The sequence below is a fragment of the Carettochelys insculpta genome, chromosome 8 (genome assembly GCF_033958435.1).
Source record: "Carettochelys insculpta isolate YL-2023 chromosome 8, ASM3395843v1, whole genome shotgun sequence".
NCBI lineage: Eukaryota > Metazoa > Chordata > Testudines > Carettochelyidae > Carettochelys > Carettochelys insculpta.
Window position 1 is genome coordinate 43,515,505 of NC_134144.1, and position 19,080 is coordinate 43,534,584.

A 19,080-nucleotide genomic window follows, 5' to 3' on the forward strand; every position below is an offset into this window, starting at 1 on the left:
ATTGTACTATGTTTTAAACAGGATGATGAGGTTTTATTTATTTTTTTTCAAATCTGTACAGTTACTTTAGTTATTACTTGACTGTTGGTCTCTGAGCTAATAGAACCCTGTTTTACTCTCTGCTGCTGCTGCCTAAAACCTGAGGATTCTGTCTCCTTTTGGATTAGTGGTAATTTTGCTCCTGCGTGTAAGTGTCACAAAAAAAAGTAGTTGTATATTTTAATAGGATGTTAAAAATGTTTGTGCCAGTCTCAGATCCCTGATTTTTATTGGATATCTGAGAATGATGTAGATGTAGGGCAAGCTGAGAGGGGACAGGTTTTGGAGGGCTCCTAAAGTATTTTGAGTGCTTTTAAATCTTAAATTTGTTGGTTTCAGTTTCATTTTCACTTGCAATGATCTTACATATTAAAATTATATTCTTATCCCTACTTCAACTTTTAGAAACTAAAGAGGAAATATGGATGGGTTTCAGGAATGAGGATACTCCTGCGTTGTTTAAGTGGTCAGATGGGTCTAAAGTGGTCTTCACTTACTGGGATCAGAATGAGCCAAAAATTCCTTTTAACAGCACTCCTAACTGTGTCTTCTATTCAGGAAAGGTAGGAAGCCAGTGCTCTTTCAGTCATACTGGGTATTGTCTTGTGTGCTGCATGTGTGAAGGCTGAGAGCAAAAAAATGCCCAAATACAACTGAATCACCTTTGATATACAGAGGTATATAAGGGCAGAAATGTAGCATTTTAAAGACTAACAAAATGATTTATTCAGTGATGAGCTTTCATGGAACAGACCCGCTTCCTCAGATCAATTTCATTTCCAATACAGACGGACATTTTATCAGTACAGAGGACCAAAAAAAGTTGCAATAAAAACTGACAGATCAAATAGGATTGAAGGGGGGGGGGGCGGGATGTTAATTGTCCTGTCTGAGATAATTACAAGCATCAGAGGAAGGGAAGCAGTCCTTGTAATGCATGACGTAGTTGATGTCTCCGTTCATATCATGTGTTAATGTGTTGAATTTGAATATGTACTCTAACTCACAAATCTTTTGCTCTAATCTGCTGTTTAACATCTTTTGGTGTTCATAACTATCTCAGACAGGACAATTAACTCTCCCCCTGACCCTTTCCTTCAATCTTATTTGATTTGTCAGTTTTTATTGCATGGTTTTTTCCCTCTGTACTTGCAAATGTCAGTCTGTATTCTAAATGAAATTGATCTGATGAAGTGTGTCTGTCCCATGAAAGCTCATCACCGAATAAATCATTTTGTTAGTCTTTAAAGTGCTATGTTTCTGCTGCTTTGTTTTGTTGGAGTACAGACTAACAAGGCTACCTCTCTGTTACTATACATATATAGGGGATAATGAAATCAGATCTTTGTTTCAGAAATTCTGGCACTATTTTTTAAAAAAGAAGATTGTTTATAAATATGTACCAACATTTTGCATACGGTGTCTTTTGGGTCCCCTTTGTCTTTCATGGGCGACGAATGGGGGGAAAAAAACCCCTTTTGCAGTTTTCAGATTCTGCTGCTTTGGCTGCTGTTGAAGGGCAGCCAGCTGCTTCTCCTGCTGCTCCATATTGTTCTTTCCAACACTGCTCTGCCTTTTGAGATACCACTTTCCAGCTCCTTTTCATAGTGGCAGAGGAATAAGAAGGAAGGAAGGAAGGAAGCAGATGGGCAGAGACTGAGATGGGAAGAGCTAGTTTCACCCCCTCAGAAGCTTGAGGCACTCTGAACAGCATAGGCCCTCACTTTCGAGAAACGGTACTGAGACACTTGGCATGACAAGTGAAGGACAGAGGCTAGGACCAGTGAAGGATAGTAAAGGGAATGACCTGTGGCATTCTGACATCTCCACAGTGAAGCCAGAGTAGGGAGTTGGTAATGGCCATGCTCCTGAAGCAGGACCATAGCTGTCCTTCACATACTCACAAGAAGGTAGTGTGCCCTCCCCAAGGAGAAGGGGAGCAATCTTGTGGGGAGGGAAAAGTAGCTTGGAGGAAGGCATTAGACCTTGGCTGGAGCTGTCATTGATGTTTTTATAGCATCTGGTCTTCTGTATACACATCCAAACTACTTGTTTGAGGAAACTCTGAAGTTCAGGGTTTCTCTCTCAAGATCTTTTTTTGAGCCTCTCTAGTTCAGAACACTCTCTCCTGGTGGTGTCCATAATCCAGTATTGATTTTAGTAAGCTGGACGACTGTTGACCATGGGTGTGGCCGAGTTTTGTGTGGTCCCATAAAATTTGTTAAAGGCCCCTGGCCAGGATGGTATACCACCAGAGGTAGTCAAGTGTGCCACAGGCACACTCCTGGAACCTCTACATGAGCTACTGTGCCTGTGCCGGAAAGAGGGTGAGGTTCCACAGGATATGTGCGACGCTAACATTGTAACATTGTATGAGAACAAAGGAGACAGAAGCAACTGCAACAGCTACCGTGGAATCTCCCTCCTAAGCATCACTGGTAGACTGTTCGCTTGCGTCATCCTTGGCAGACTCCAGAAGATTGGTGAGAGGGTGTACCCCGAATTGCAGTGTGGATTCTGCGCAGAGAGGTCTACCGTTGACATGGTCTTCTCTCTAAGGCAGCTGTAGGAGAAATGCAGGGAGCAGAGGAAGCCACTCTACATAGCCTTCATTGACCTGACCAAGGCCTTTGACTTGGTCAGCAGGGATGGTCTGTTGAAACTGCTCCACAATTTAGGCTGTCCTCCACGGTTACTCAAGATGATCCAGTCGTTCCACGAAGACATGAGAGGAACCATCCAATATGACGGCGCATTATCGGATGCTTTCAGAATCAGGAGCAGCATCAAACAAGGATGCGTGCTTGCTCTGACGTTGTTCGGGATCTTCTTTGCACTCCTCCTGAAGCATGCCTTTGGATCTTGAACAGAGGGCATCTTGCTGCACACAAGATCTGATAGGAAACTGTTTAATCTTGCAAGGCTGAAAGCTAAGTCTAAGGTGCGGGAAGTCCTCATCAGAGACGTGCTGTTCGCAGACGACGCTGCTGTAGTGTCTCACACAGAAGACCAGCTTCAAAACCTACTGGATCAGTTCTCCAAAGCGTGCAAGGACTTTGGGCTTACCATCAGCCTAAAGAAGACAAACGTACTCGGTCAGGATGTTGCTGAATCCCCGTCAATCAGCATTGACAACTATACGTTAGAGGTTGTCCACGAGTTCGTTTACCTCGGGTCCACCATCACTGACACACTGTCATTGGACACTGAGCTAAATAGGAGGATCGGAAAAGCGGCCACAGCTCTGTCCAGACTCAGCAAGAGAGTGTGGAATAACAACAAGCTGTACACTCCCACCAAAATGCAAGTCTACAGAGCCTGCATCCTCAGCACCCCCCTTTATGGCAGCGAGACTTGGACCCTGTATGCCTGCCAGGAAAAGAGGTTGAACGTCTTCCACTTGCGCTGCCTCAGGCGCATCCTTGGAATATCATGGAAGGACAGAGTGACCAACACTGCTGTCCTCGAGCAAGCTGGAATCCCAACCATGCACACACTCCTCAGGCAGCATCGGCTCCGCTGGCTTGGCCACGTCCACAGGATGAATGATGGAAGGATTCCAAAAGACATCCTGTATGATGAGCTAGCCTCTGGCAAAAGACCTCCCAGATGCCCCCAGTTGAGCTACAAAGATGTCTGCAAGAGAGACCTCAGAGAGGTAGACGTCGAGCTGGACAACTGGGAAGAACTAGCAGACGACGGCAGCAGATGGAGGCAGGGGTTACACAAGGGCCTTCAGAAGGGCGAGATGAGGATCAGACAGCTGGCAGAGGAGAAGCGAGCGCACAGAAAGCACACTAAGTACTTGCCAGACACCCACCACATCTGCAAGAGATTCAGCAAGGACTGTCACTCTCGTGTGGGTCTTCATAGTCACAGTAGACGCTGTAAATGAAGTCCTCAATTGAAACTATAAAGGGCGCGATCCATAGTCTATGCAGACTGAAAGATGCCGCCGCCTCCTACTACTACTACAGCCACCAGTCCTGGCTCTTGGTATTCTGTGCTGTTGTTTCGCTCTAATTTACCCTTAAATGTCTTCTAAGAGTTGGAGTTGGTAATGGTGCTAGACAATATTGACCTCCCATAGTCCAACAAATTCTCTTGTTTACCACCAGTCGGGTCCCAAAGGTGTCAAACTAGAGAGGTTCAACCTGCTCTTTTAAAATGAGAGGGATTTTACTTGCTCTGCATGTTTTGGACATTATTGCATCATGATGAAACATCATGTCTGATGTAACAACATGACACAGGAAAAAGTACAGTTTAGGCCAGTTTGGGTTTGGAGTTTGAGGTACTGCTACTGTTGTGATCAGCAGAGCTGGTGTCTTCAGGGAGCCATTGGAGGCCCTGATCTATTCAGAAGCAATGAAATATCTATGTAATGCTTTGGGAAAGGGCAACTAAGAGAGCAAGAGACAGTAGTGGAAGGAAATAGCAAGATACCCTGCAGACAAAGGTCCCTCCAACTGGCATAGTTAATCAGGCTTCTACAGAGCCAGTAGCTAGGAGAATTTTGAATTCTTAAAGAAGCAAGAGCCAGGAAAAGGCTGATCGAGCCTGGAAGAATTCCCACAAGTTACACTGGCTTACGTCTACATCACAACAGTGATTTTAAACTGAAGTATAAGCAGAAAAGAGTTTACATTTGTGAGTCTGAAGAAGTTATTTAATCCCTTTTTTGCCTCCTTCCTAATAGTTGGGTCGGTGGAGAGTCAAATCTTGTGGTGAAAGACTGAAATATGTGTGCATGAAAAAAGGAGAGGTTTTGAATGAAACAACTTCTGATAATCACTGTTTCTCAAAAGAGGTAATCCATTCATAATGGTAATGATTTTAAAAAATTGTGATTTTTTTTTTACCTTATTTTAGTGTAAACATGCTGCCTACATAAAAAATTACTCTCATTTCCTCTGTTTTTTTAATTTTAAGTTTTAAAAGAATGTATCAAAGATTGAATAGTCCTAACTTGAAAAAGATACATCCAAGTAGTTTGGATCCATCAGTGGATTTCATTTAAAATTCTCTTAACTTGGTGTAGGGATCATCTTTTATAAGTCTTACCTCTGTGTTTATTGAGAAGTATATTGGGATGTTGGCAACCAGTTTAGGCCCAACATTAAGCTGTGATATTATTGTATTTCTTTAGATTTTTATTTTTTAATAGATATGTTTTCATTCACTTCCTTTGCTTGGGTTGTTTGTTTAATTCAGTTTAAAGCACTTTTGGTTTAGATTTAAACAGTTCTATGTAGTGTTGAAACACAAAGAATTAAGGCATCATGCTGATTTATAAATAAAAAGTAGAAGTGAAACTGATCAGAGTGACTAGAAACATAAATTAAACTAGGCTATATTTTCCCACCTGAACAAAGTCCAAAATATACAGAACAGTCATCCCTTGATTTACACATAGGTTGCATCCTGAGCGGCCTCCACATAAATCAGATTTTGTGTAAATGGGGGGGATGGTTGGCTGGGAGGAGTGGGCAGCTGGGGGAAGTGGTGGGGCCCCCGGGTTCTCTCAGGTGGGGGAAACAACCGCACTGCAAGCAGCTGTGTACCCACTGGGCTCTCCTAGCTGGGGGCTGCGGCGATGGGGGGCTGTTTTGATTTGCACTTAATTCACGTGAATGTGAATTAAGCGCAAATCAAAATTGCGCTTCTTGAGAGTTTACTGCAATGATGTTATTTTAAATCAATGTTATTTACGTTAAGATTTCATAATCCAGGAGTTACCTTATTACTAAAATGGTTGGGAGAGCTCTGATTTTTTAAAATATGATTTTTATTCTGACTGTTCAGTAAAGACCACTTTCGTGCTCTAAGCACTTGTTCTGCATGTCCTTTATATTTTTCCTCTGCTACTCCAGAAACTACACGAGTGGAATCAAAGCAATGTAGGGCTGCAAGTCACATGAAGACATTATGTAGTCGAGCCGTCACCTCTCTGAGGCAGGCTAGTGTATACCTAGACCATCGCTGACAGATATTTATGTAATCTGTTCTTGTAAACCTCCAGTGATAGAGACGCCACAACCTTCCTCAAAACCCTAGGCCAGTACTTAATGATCCTTTATAGTTAGAAAGATTTTCCTAATATCTAATCCGAATCTCTCTTGCACTAGAGCAGTGGTTCCCAAACTTTTCAGCTTCACACCCCTCTTTTGATTTTTGAGAAGCCCGAGCCCCACGTTACTGGGGTCAGCCTGAGCTGAAGGGGCCAGCCAGAGCCACCCAAACTGCGCGCCAGCTGCCCAAGCTGCCTGCCCAAGCCCTTTGCTGCCGGGGCCAGCTGCCTAAGCCCTGTGAGACCCACGCTGCCGGGGCCACCTGTTCTCCCACCAGCCACCTGAGCCCCGCAAGAGGCGGGTCAGCTGCCCAAGCCTCGTGCTGCTTGGAACCAGTTGACCGAGTCCTGTGGGCCAGCCCTAATCCCACGCTGCTGGAGCCAGCTGCCCGCCTGCCAGCCATCACAGCTCTGCAAGCCACGAGCCAGCTGCCTAAGCCCCATGCTACTGGGGCCAGCCCAAGCTGTGGGCCAGCTGCCTAAGCTGCGCACCTGAATCGCCTGTGTCCCACAGCTGCCCGAGCTCTGTCCACAGCCAGGGCCAACACCACCAAGCTGGGGCTAGCTGTGGGCCAGCCACCTAAGTCCCATACTGCTGGGGCCTGCCACCGGGTGAGCTGCCCAAGTTAGGTGGCAGCTGGCCCAAGCCCCCACACTGCTGGCTGCCAGCCAGCCTGAGCCCCTGTGAGCCACCCACCCAAGCCCCTGCCCTCCCCTGAGCCAGACACCCTTAGCTCCCTATCTAGCCCCCTCCCCCAAGCCAGGCACCCCCAGCCCTCCATTTAACCCCATCCTTCCCCCCACCACCCAACCCACATTCACTCACCTCTGCAGGAGGCAGCTAGCTCCACGTGGGTATTCAACAACTGCCTCTTTTATAGCGGCTGCATGGGGTTGCCCACATGAAATGGCAGGGGCTGAGAGCCAGAAGCAAGGGCTGACTCTTTCTTGTGGTCAGAGTAACGGGCGGGGCTGGGTTGCCTCATGCCCCCCAGTTTGGCACACATCCTGTTTGTCAATCCATGCACTGGAGATTAAGCTGATTACTTTTTGTCTTGCCTTGAGTGGACTTGGAGAACAAGTGATCACCGTTGTCTTTAAAACAGCCTTTATAATATTTGAAAACTGTGATTAGATCCTTCCCTCTTCAGTTTCAAGATGAAAAATACCCATTTTTCTTAACCTTTCCTCAGAGTTTGGGTGCTAAACCTTTTGTCATTTTTTTTGTTCTTCTCTGGCCTCCCTCCGATATGTCCACATGTTTCCTAAAGCACAGCTCCTGGAGTTAGACACTATTCTATCCAAAGCATCAGCTGTGCTGAGTCTCTTACATATGGAACTCTTGTTAATACATTCCAGAATTATCTTTAGCCTTTTTGGTAACTACCTCAGATTGTTGCCTCTCATACACTTTATGGTCCATTGTAATGACAAGATCATTTTTGGGAGTTCTACTAGCAGCTAATTTCCATTTTTCTGGTTGTGCATTTGATTTTTCCTTCCTAAGTGAAGTAGTTTGTACATGTATCTTTTTGCCTTTAAACCAATTCTCTAATTTGTCAAGGTCATTTTGATTTCCTCTGGAGTGCTTGTAACCCTCTCAGCGTGGAATCATCCAAAAATTCTTTAAGCAATCTCTCCATTTGTTATCCAAGTCGGTTATGAAAATATTGAATGGAACTGCGTTGAGGACTGGCATCCTGCTGGACACTACTAGATACACCCTCTAGTCTGAGTGTGAATCATTAGTAACTATTCCTTGAGTGCAATCTTTCAACTAGTTATATCCCTGCTTTACAATATTTCATCTAGAACACATTTTTGTAGTTTGCGTTTGAGACTGTCATGTGAGACTTTGTCAGAAGCCTTACTAAAATCAAGGTATGTCACAAATACTACTTCTACCCTACTCATTAGGGTGATGCTGTTGGAGACTAGAAATTTGGCCTGGCATTGTTTGTTCTGAACAAATCCATGTTGGCTATTACTTATACCCCTGTTTTCCTCTTAAGTTCTTACAGACTGATTGTTTCCTAATTTTGTTCCATTATATTTCTAGGTATTTGAAGTTAGGCTGACTGGTCTATGATTCTCCAGGTTTTTGTTCTTCCCCATTTTCAATATAGGTGCTTTGTTTGCCCTTCTCCAGTCCTCTGAGATGTCACTGATCCTCTGGGAGTTCTCAAAGATGATAGCTAATGTTCCCACGATCACTTCCGCTAGTTCCTTGATACTCTAGGGCAAGCATATCAAACGTGGGTGCCCAATCGAATATTTTTGCAGCCTGCGACTATGTGCCTTGTGTGACCCGCCCCCCCCAACAGCTCCTGGCAGGGGAAGGGGCACAGCAGGGCTCAGTCTGCCCGTACCTATCCGGCCACTCACCCTTTTGTCCAGCCTGCCACAAGCCCTCTCCACTCAGCTCCCGCACATCTGGTGCAAGCTGATGACATCATCAGTCACCGCACTCTGCAGGTAAATGTTTAGCGGCTCTTGCAAGATGTGTAGAGACCAGTCAGTTCTCTCAAGGATTCAGGCGGTGGCGGGGGCAGTTGGTAACAGCCGAGCCACAAAGGAGAGACCAGTTTGGGTGGAGACAGGGGCTGTGGGTGGTGTTGCTGCAGCTTGGTGACTTGTGCAGTTGCCCTCCCTACCCTCCCTGGAGCTTGGCAGTGGTGTTTGGTGGCACTTTTGCTCAGGATGTCTTCTGCTGAATTTAAAGCATCGTCTCAAGACGAACTCCGGAAAAGACTTTTGTCAGACATTTAAGAACTGAGGTGTTCTGGACACACTTAAAGTGTGTGGTTTGATTTAAGTTGGTGATACCCAGTGCTTCTCTCATGTGTTTCGATGCAGCTGTCGGCCCCTAAGGGTGATAGGCTTCAGAGAGATCCGTGCTAGACAAACCTGTTTAGTTATGTGGTCTTTTTGACCAAGAAAAAGCATATTTTGGCCCCAAACCTACAAGCCAATCAAAATTCACAGTAAGTGATAAATTGTCAATTTAAATTGAGTTTCGTCTTGATGTTTGCTATCACTAGACTGTGGTCCGAGTCTATATCCGCTCCTTGAAAAGTTGGGTACTGATGTTGCCCATCTTCTTCTTATCAAGATGATATCTATCAAGTTCTCAGACTTCCTGTCATTCAATTGCCATGTCCATTTCCTACAGTCCTTTTGTTATAATCTTGTGTTGCAGATCACCATATCTTGCTCTGTAGCAAACTCTAGTAACTTCTTGCCTTGTTTGTTTATTTCTCCGTATCCAAACCTTCCCATGACTCTCTCCCAACCTTTATCTGTTCTGACCTTCGCTTTCCAATCTCCTCCAATGATCAACACATCTTCGGTATTTCCTCCAGCACCTTTGTCAAGTCTTTATAAAATAGCTTGATCTCTTCCTCCATACTATCCAATGTTTATCACTCATCTGATCACCCCTCCTCTATCCATGCTTGGGACTGGCATGGAACCTCTAGAGGCTTCATGACAGAATTTTCGTGTTTTGCCAGGTTACATTTCTAGTACATGTCTGAGTAGTTAAGATCTCCCATAACTACCAGTCTTGTGTTTTGGATATTTCCGTTTGTGCTACATTTGCCTTATCCACCTCCTCCTGCTGAGCTAGTGATCTGTTGTAAACCCCGTTATTATGAACTCGCCCTCGAACTTTGGTGTTGGATAGGGCCTGTGGCATGTTACTCCTTTACATGGTCTATCTGTCCTGGCTTAAAGGGTGAAAAATTTGAAATACCCTGATCTTTGATCTTGTACATAGCATGTCTGTACATGGATCCCAAGCAGTGGTGTAATACTTTATTATAGGGAAGTAGGCTGAACTATTTTGTCAGAACTTGCCTGTAAAAATATAAATGTTTAATTTATGTATACAAAAAAATGTTTAATTCTCTAAACTTGCAGGGATGGCAGAGACATGGAGACTTCTGTTACAAGATCCATAATAATAAAGTATCATTTGGAGCACAGTGCAATCTTACAATAATGAACAGGTACAGCCCTGTATCTTTATTATTTGTATTACATTATATTCTAGAGGCTGCATTGAAGAAGTTGTAGGCACAGTGCAGACAAGAAATAAGACAGTTTCTACTCTAAAATGTTAATAAGCTAAGTTTATATGACACAACAGTTGGTGGTAGGAGAACAAAGTAACATTGAAACAAGAATAATATGCATAATAGTCCAAAGTCTCAGCTTATCACTTGACCAGGTATTAACATCTGTTAGTATTTTTAGGCAATTGAAATTCGCATACTTAGAAAATAAATTCTTTTAATGTAAAGAATACATCAACCGCCTCTTATAGCCTTTTGGACTTACCCATCTGCACAGGGAAGATAATAATCCCTTCATTTTTAAATCAATTTGATAGCTAGAAATGTCCTTGTAATATATATTCTGACGTAAATTGTGAATATTGCAGGTTTGAGCAAGAATTTATAAACAGTTTGATTGGAAAATACAGTAAAGGCGAAGAAAAGTATTTCTGGACAGGATTGCAAGATATCAATCATTTGGGAAAGTATACCTGGGGTGATGCAGATGGGAGAAAAAATAAAGCTGTGAAGTATGCAAACTGGAATTACTTACAGCCAGGTAAAATCATGATTAAGTGCATTTATAGTTTCATAAGATTGCCATAACAGCAATTCAAAAACCTGTGGACTCTCTGAAAACTAAACAATTGATTTTAAATGTTGTCTTTGTTTGTTAAAATCTTAGCATTTCCTGGAGGATGTGTAGCAATGTCAAATGGGAAATTTCTTGGAAAATGGGAGGTCAAGGACTGTAAAACTTTCACAGCCTTATCAATCTGCAAGAATTATACAGGGCCTCCCAGGCAACCAGAAGTACTTCCTAAGCCAACTGACCCTTGTCCTCCTGGATGGCAAAATGGATCAGGCCTTGCCTGCTATAAGGTAATACATTTTTCCTATTAAATGTCATAAGTGTGTAAATAGAGTCCTTGCTGGGAAGTTGGACAGAGCTGAAAGGTGGGGCTACTGAGAGTGGGGGTGGGGTGGAAGGAGTCCAGCTGGCCAGAGTGAGACTGAGGGCCTAGGTGGGAGTGGGCTGGCCAGAGTGGAGATGAGGGGTGCATTTGGGAATATAGGTTGGCTTATATTAAAAAAGGAGACTTGGTATTTGACGCTCTGGCAGCAATGTGTATTATACAGATGTTGTAGCCAGCTTGTGGATTTAATCTGTGCCATGAGGGCCATGCAGGACTGGAAGCCCAAGAAATAATTCTTGCTGACTCTGGCAGAATTCTTCCCAAATGTACATCATCTGTTGAAAGGCACAGCATGCACTCCTCTTCATGTCTGACCGTTCTAAGGGACGTTTGAGGCACAGTTCTGCCATTGCCTCCTTTCAAGAGTCTAGTGCTGTTGGAAGCACTAAGAAAGAGGTGTCTTCTCTCTCTCGCCTGGTTGCACCTGGTTGTACAGAAGCATGAAGACAGCACTTGTCACTTTTTGTGCTCCTCCCCTCTCACAACCCTTTGGGTACCATCAGAAGCCACGGACGGGGAAATTTGACTTTTTGTTCTTGATAGCTACAGAAATGTGTGGCGCTCATTCATCAACGAGTATAGCCAAATTTCCAGTTTGTATTTGCTATTTTAAGATAGCTTTTGGAGTCAATTAGCTGTTGGCTGGAATGGTTTTGTTGATCTTGAATTTAGAAATGCACTTTTTTCCCCCTTTAAAAATTCTAATGTTATTACTGAGAATCAAATCACATTAAAATGAATGGGTTGTTTGATTTACACCTCTTAATTTCTGGATTCAGTCTTTGGGGGTGCAGTACAAACATTAATTAACTAGAGATCATACATTTTGTTGTTCAGGTAGGCTGAGCTTTTTGTATCCAACTAAGTGTGAATGGAGTCCCTGACGGGAATCTGATTAGACCTGAGAGGTGGGACTAGTGGAGAAGTGTTGGGGTGATAGGAGAAGAAGCCTAGCTTGCCAGAGTGGGGCGGAGGGCATAGGTGAGAGTGAGTTTGCCTTGGTGGGCATCACAGGTGAAGTTGGCAGTAGTTTGGCTTATTTAAAAAAGGAAATGTGCAATGCTCAAGTGAGTCACTGCTGGTGATATGTTACTCCTGGTGAAGTTCTGCACTAAAAATTAAAAATTCTGTGCACAGTATTTTACAATTCTGCAAAAATGTTTGTGTTTTTTTTTTGTTAAAATAACACAATATAATCATCCCACTTTCAGTTAGTTTGGTAATTTTATTCTGGAATACCTGTCAGCGAGTAGGTCTGTAACAATATAGATGACAAAAAATATTCAGGAAATGTTTTTTGACAATTAAATTCTTTACTAGGCTTAAATACTGAACTTTGAGTGATAATTAATTTAACCTGCGGTGTAGAACCGTGTTTGCCATGCCTCTCCGAAGCAGTACAAAGGGCTGGGGAGAGCCTGAGGTGGTGGGGGAGCTGAGGGAGAGAAAAGTAAATTGCTGAGAAGCCTGGGTGTCAGTTTGGAGTGGTATTTGTTGTAAGTGGTAAAGCACGGAATTTGGTTTTTAGGGGGCGTGGCTGGGAAGGGAGGCATTGTTACAGAGCATCCCCCCAGGCAGACACCGGTTGTCCCCCTACCCTCTTCAATTCAGTCAGTTACATCTTTGCTGTCCCTGTGTCTCTGGACCCTCCATCCACTCCCCTGTTGATCTGATTTTTCTCGTCCATCACCATGTGTCTCTGCCCCTCCCTTCCTTCATGGACTTTATGCTTCCCCTCCTGTTCAGACCCTACACCCCTCTGTCCTCCCCACACTAATGCTTATGAGCCCTGTCTGACTACCTTCCCCCAGCATCCCACGACCCCCCATCTCCTGACCTGGTCACAAGTTCTGTGAAGAGGGCTGTGAGCTGCACCTTGGTACAACTCTATTTTGCCCACCAGAGTCCTCCATGTTGCCTTGTGATGGACAAAAGCAATATTTTGGCAGAAGCTTTTCTTCTGCAGGGAAAAAATTAGAAATCTGCATGCCTACATTTGTGTAGAATTTTCCCAGGAGTAGCCTGCAGCAGAGGGTGTTTGAGAGCTTCCTCTCTCTGTAGCACAAAATGACCATTTTGTTGGTCTAATTTTAATGCAAATCAGGCTTTTCTGATTTTCACCATAATCCAAATGGTTCTGTCTTCATACGTAGAACATTCTGTGACATTTTGGAATTTACCACGTCATTTTTAAAAACTGTGGTACATACAGATGAGGAGAAGTACCATCTAGCTGAGTAGTAACAGAGTAAGCCGTGCTAGTCTATACACTATCAAAACAAAAAGCAGTCAAGTAGCACTTTAAAGACTAGCAAAATAGTTTATTAGGACTACGTCTACACGTGAACGCTACATCGAAATAGCTTATTTCAATGTAGTGACATTGAAATAGGCTATTTCGATGAATAACGTCTACACGTCCTCCAGGGCTGGCAACGTTGACGTTCAACATCGACGTTGCACAGCACCACATCGAAATAGGCACTGCAAGGGAACGTCTATATGCCACAGTAGCACACATCGAAATAAGGGTGCCCGGCACAGCTGCAGACAGGGTCACAGGGCGGACTCAACAGCAAGCCGCTCCCTTAAAGGGCCCCTCCCAGACACAGTTGCACTAAACAACACAAGATCCACAGAGCCAACAACTGGTTGCAGACCCTGTGCATGCAGCATGGATCCCCAGCTGCAGCAGCAGCAGCCAGAAGCCCTGGGCTAAGGGCTGCTGCACACGGTGACCATAGAGCCCCGCAGGGGCTGGAGAGAGAGCGTCTCTCAACCCCTCAGCTGATGGCCACCATGGAGGACCCCGCAATTTCGATGTTGCGGGACGCGCAACGACTACACGGTCCCTACGTCGACGTTGAACGTCGAAGTAGGGCACTATTCCTATCCCCTCATGGGGTTAGCGGCTTCAATGTCTCGCCGCTTAACGTCGATGTTAACATCGAAATAGCGCCCAACACGTGTAGCCGTGACGGGCGCTATTTCGAAGTTAGTGCCGCTACTTCAAAGTAGCGTGCATGTGTAGACATGGCTTAGGTGAGCTTTCGTGGGACAGACCCACTTCTTCAGACCATAGCCAGACCAGAACAGACTCAATATTTAAGACACAGAGAACCAAAAAGAGTAAGCAAGAAGGACAAATCAGAAAAAGATAATCAAGGTGAGCAAATCAGAGACTGGAGGGGTGGGTGGGAAGGTCAAGAATGAGATTGAGCCAAGTATGTAGACGAGCCCCTATAGTGACTCAGAAAGTTCCCATCACGGTTTAAACCATGTGTTAATGTGCCGAATGTGAATATAAAAGTCAGCTCATCCACTTCTCTCTCTAAAACGGTGCGATAATGTCTCTTCAGTAACACACATACCTTGAGGTCACTGACAGAATGCCCCATTCCATTAAAATGTTGACTAACTGGTTTGTGGATCTGGAGCGTTTTGATGTCTTTAGGACCTACAACCTATTCTTAATCAGGATGCCACACTCCAGAAGGCCCTGGGTGACATGCCTGTTCTCTCCTACAGACAACCTCCCAACCTCATGAGGATCCTCACTAACAGCCACAGCCTATGCCCCAGGAACACCAGTCCTGGAACCTTTCCCTGCAACAAAGCCCACTGCCAGCATTGTGCACATATCTTCTCTGGAAATACCATCACTGGACCTAACCAGGTTACTCACAGAATCACGGGCACTTTCTCATGCTCCTCTACGAACATCATATATGCCATCATGTGCCAACAATGCCCAGATGCTTTGTATATTGGACAGACTTCTAACTCCCTTAGACAAAGGGTCAACGGGCACAAAACAGACATCAAAACGCTCCAGATCCACAAACCAGTTAGTCAACATTTTAATGGAATGGGGCATTCTGTCAGTGACCTCAAGGTATGTGTGTTACTGAAGAGACATTATCGCACCGTTTTAGAGAGAGAAGTGGATGAGCTGACTTTTATATTCACATTCGGCACATTAACACATGGTTTAAACCGTGATGGGAACTTTCTGAGTCACTATAGGGGCTCGTCTACATACTTGGCTCAATCTCATTCTTGACCTTCCCACCCACCCCTCCAGTCTCTGATTTGCTCACCTTGATTATCTTTTTCTGATTTGTCCTTCTTGCTTACTCTTTTTGGTTCTCTGTGTCTTAAATATTGAGTCTGTTCTGGTCTGGCTATGGTCTGAAGAAGTGGGTCTGTCCCACGAAAGCTCACGTAATAAACTATTTTGCTAGTCTCTAAAGTGCTACTTGACTGCTTTTTGTTTTCATCTAGCTGAGTGTAGGTCAACAAAAACTACACCCAAAAATCCCGAGAGTGCAGTAATTGGAATAAATGAAGTTGCGGGGGGAGAGTGAGGTGTGTGTGTGTGTGTGTGTGTGTGTGTTTGTTTAAAAAAAAAAAAACAGGTTTAAAATCAAGTTTTCTATCTTCTTCCCTGAAAACAAATAACTCGTTCCTATAAATCTATAAATAATCCCATTTGAGTAAAATACCAGAGGTTTAACAATGCTTCCTCTTCCATCATTTTGGTTTCTTTTGTGCAGTTCTTTCATAATGAAAGGGTGCTGAGAACCAGGACATGGGAAGAGGCGGAACGATTCTGTGAAGCATTAGGAGGTCACCTTCCTAGTTTCAGTAATACTGAAGAAATGAGGGAACTCCATTCTATACTGAGAGACATTATCAGGTAACAAACTGCTGAGACTGGAGTTTAACTCTGTGTTGAAGTCTGAAAAATTTTACGTTTATTGTGTATTTGTTATTTCAACAATCCTGATGGATGTTAAAGCTTTTTACTTTTGTAAATGAGAATATTGACATTTCTAATTAAGTGAAATATGATTTTGTTTTAGACTACGATTCAACCTAGATTATTCATCAAGACAGAAATCTTTGACCAGTTAAAGTCCCCTCAGAAATTAAATTAAAATCTATAACAGTGGGCCGAATTTAACCTTAAAGTAAGCAGGTTTGATTCCAGATGACTTCAGTTTAAGACGGTTACTAATTTTATTCCAAATAAGCCATTCCAATGAGAAACTGATCACTTTTTAAGACTGTCCTGGATCACATGTGCTATTCATGTCCCTGAAGTGTATTTCATTAGATGATCAAAGCGACAGTGAAACACTTTGACAAACTCTTAATGAAGTGTATATTCCTAAGTATGTTTGCGGTGTAATTACAATAGCCTTTATTGTTCAGTAGTGTGTTTGAGTGCCTATTCTTTGCATCATAATCCATTGGTCTCTGCACCCATTTATTTATTATTGAAAAGGAATAGTAATTTCTGTTAAGTTAAATCAACCCTTTAAAATTCTGCTTTCCCACTAGAATGGAAAGATCAACTTCTTAAAAAGAATGAGGCAGTAATATATTTTTTTCATTATAATTTTTGTTGTGATCTTGATGGCAAGGTTTTGGATAAAGTCTTGGCCCCGTTCAAGTCAAGCAAATCACCCATTGACTTCAGTAGGATCACAATTAGGCCCTTTGCCTTTATGTCCCCAGAACATGGAGTAGTTCCTTAGCAAGTGTACATTCAAAACTTCTTTGGTATTCAAGTCTAGCGGGCTTTCCTCTTAGAAACATCTCATACAGCTTAGACCAGCTGTTTTCAATTGTGTTTTAATGGGGTCTCCAGGGCTGGTTTGAACTTCCTGAAGCCCAGGGCCCAAATTAAAGCCCAAGCCCACTGTTCAGGGCTCAAGATGAAGCTTGAGGGCTGAGCCTTGGGTATCCAACTTCTTAAGTTCAAATGAAGTCACTGCTGAGAGGTTACTTAGAGGCCTTGGGTTACAGGCTTCCACTCCTCCTCCTGGCCCAGGGTCGTGGCAGCTTGGCTTTGGCCCTTGCACCCAGAGCAGAGAGTTTCAAGCTTTGGGGCCCCCAATTGGGATCATGTAGTAGTTTTTGTTGTAAGCAGGATGTTAGGATGCTGCAAAGTTTCAAAACCCCTGGCTTAGGTATTAATTACCCTAAAAAGAGCCTATGACAATTAATCTGCTGAATATAATACTGCTTCTCTGGATAGTTTCAAAGGGAACACAAGTTGGCCAAAGTTTTCCTGATGGTACTGGAATAAGGAGGCAAAGAAGAGATATGTTCTTTCCATCTTCTGTTTAGAATGATTTTAAATCTACATTGGTATAATAAAATGATTACTTCTTTCTGCTTAATTTTGGTTTAGTGACAGTTGTTCTCTGTTCTCAACTGCTATATTCTGGTTGTCTTGAAGAAAAAACTTACTTTGAGAATTATGTTAAAATGAGCTTTATTTTTAGGCACAAGATGTTCTGTGCCTAAATAAACTTCTATTTTTTAAGTCCATTAATCAATTTGCTATCTAGCAGTCTGTTTGGCACAGAGTCCACTTGGCATAACTGTGTAACACTGTAAAGACATTAGATGAGCGTGTTTTATTCTTTAATACCAAGAAATTAAATGCTATGTAAATTGTGAGTCTTGGATTTTTGTCAAAAGAGCTGTCACTGAAAAGCCTTGTTATGCAGGGGTATGATATTAGACCCATGTGTCATAAGGTTTTTTATTGATAGCTTAGCCTTACAGAGCCCTTGCCAGTTTAAATTGGATGTTGCTGCAAGCCTTATTTAACTTCTTACATTTTCCTTCACAAACTAAAGGAAGGGCATTTAAAGCTCCCCATGTATAATCTCTTATAATACAGTTTTAAAACTGAAAGTCAGTGGCTGAAGATTGACAGAAGTGAATATCCCGTTTTGTTTGGAAATCCACAAATTATGAAGCATGCCTAGCCATTGTTTACACTAATACAAGAAAACAGCAGCCCCAGAAACTTTATACCTAGATTTTAGGGCTCAGAAGAAGGCACTTGTAATTTCTTTACTGAAGTGACTTACTAATGTGCCTCAAACAAAACATCCTATGGCACTTGGTTGTATGTAGATGTAGTAAATCTATTCTAATTTTACTCTCTGTTCAAGGGATTGTTATGTTTTGTTTTCCCACTGAGCAGAGGTAGATGGCACTGTTTTACAGCTTGTCCATGTTATCCAATGTTAATTAAAACTAATGGCCATGTTTTATTTTGCTTGTAGTCAGGAGATGAAGATTTACAGTTTCTAAAGATTCTGTGTAAAGCTAGCTATTGCATATGTCATCTGTAATGAATCTTAAATGTAACTTGACTGAGTAAGGGCTGAATCCATCTCTCACATCTGTATCTTTTTCTCCTCATATCCTTGTCACCAGCTGGATGTTTGTCCAGAACTCTGCACAAGTGATGGCTCCTGCTGTCACTGCAGTGGAATCCCCCTTTGTACAGATCTCCCCAAAGAGCTGGCAAAACAAACAGGTGCTCTATCATCTGCACCTCACTGCACCACACTCTCTCACATTCATTTAGCGTATCCATGTTTGATCTGCCTAAGTTTGTGTACTCGTGCACGTCAGGCATTACTGCTTTGACCGGTCTGCATCAGCCCAACTGGGAAGGTCCTTCTGAGACTCATGTATTTCAGTGCATCTGCCTTATGTGGTCTTTCAGTCATGTGTTACCAACTGTTATAACTAGTGTCGTGCCATAGGATACAAAACTCTTCTGTGACTTAAGGAATTTGAGTACTCCTGTCTTGGCTCTCCTACTTGAAATCTGTTTAGTCTTTCACTTGACCAGAGTGGAATTTGATTTGGCTCTAATATAGTATAGGAGAGAGAACTCTGGTGAATGGTCGTCAATGGCCTATGCTCCAAGATATAAGAGTGGAACAGACTTATTACTACTAATATAGTAAGTGCCGTGTAAACTGACTGTAGTCCAGGGGTCAGCAACCTCCAGCACACATGCCAAGAGTGGCATATGAGCCGATTTTCATCGGCATGCGAGGCGGGAGCTCAGCCCTGCCCCTTCTCCCCCTTGTAGCTAGGAGCTTGCTCAAACCCA

General features: G+C 43.2%; 1 protein-coding gene across 2 annotated transcripts in view; it reads left to right on the plus strand.

The window, feature by feature from the left end:
• The window catches only part of LY75 (lymphocyte antigen 75), a 75,735-nt gene that overhangs the window by 14,163 nt on the left and 42,492 nt on the right, over positions 1-19,080 (plus strand). For both annotated transcript variants that reach the window (XM_075002093.1, XM_075002094.1), the window contains exons 8-13: positions 445-602; positions 4,739-4,849; positions 10,031-10,119; positions 10,554-10,726; positions 10,853-11,049; positions 15,701-15,843. In XM_075002093.1, coding sequence (XP_074858194.1) covers positions 445-602; positions 4,739-4,849; positions 10,031-10,119; positions 10,554-10,726; positions 10,853-11,049; positions 15,701-15,843 — 871 coding nt within the window. The remainder of the gene's footprint in view (positions 1-444; positions 603-4,738; positions 4,850-10,030; positions 10,120-10,553; positions 10,727-10,852; positions 11,050-15,700; positions 15,844-19,080) is intronic.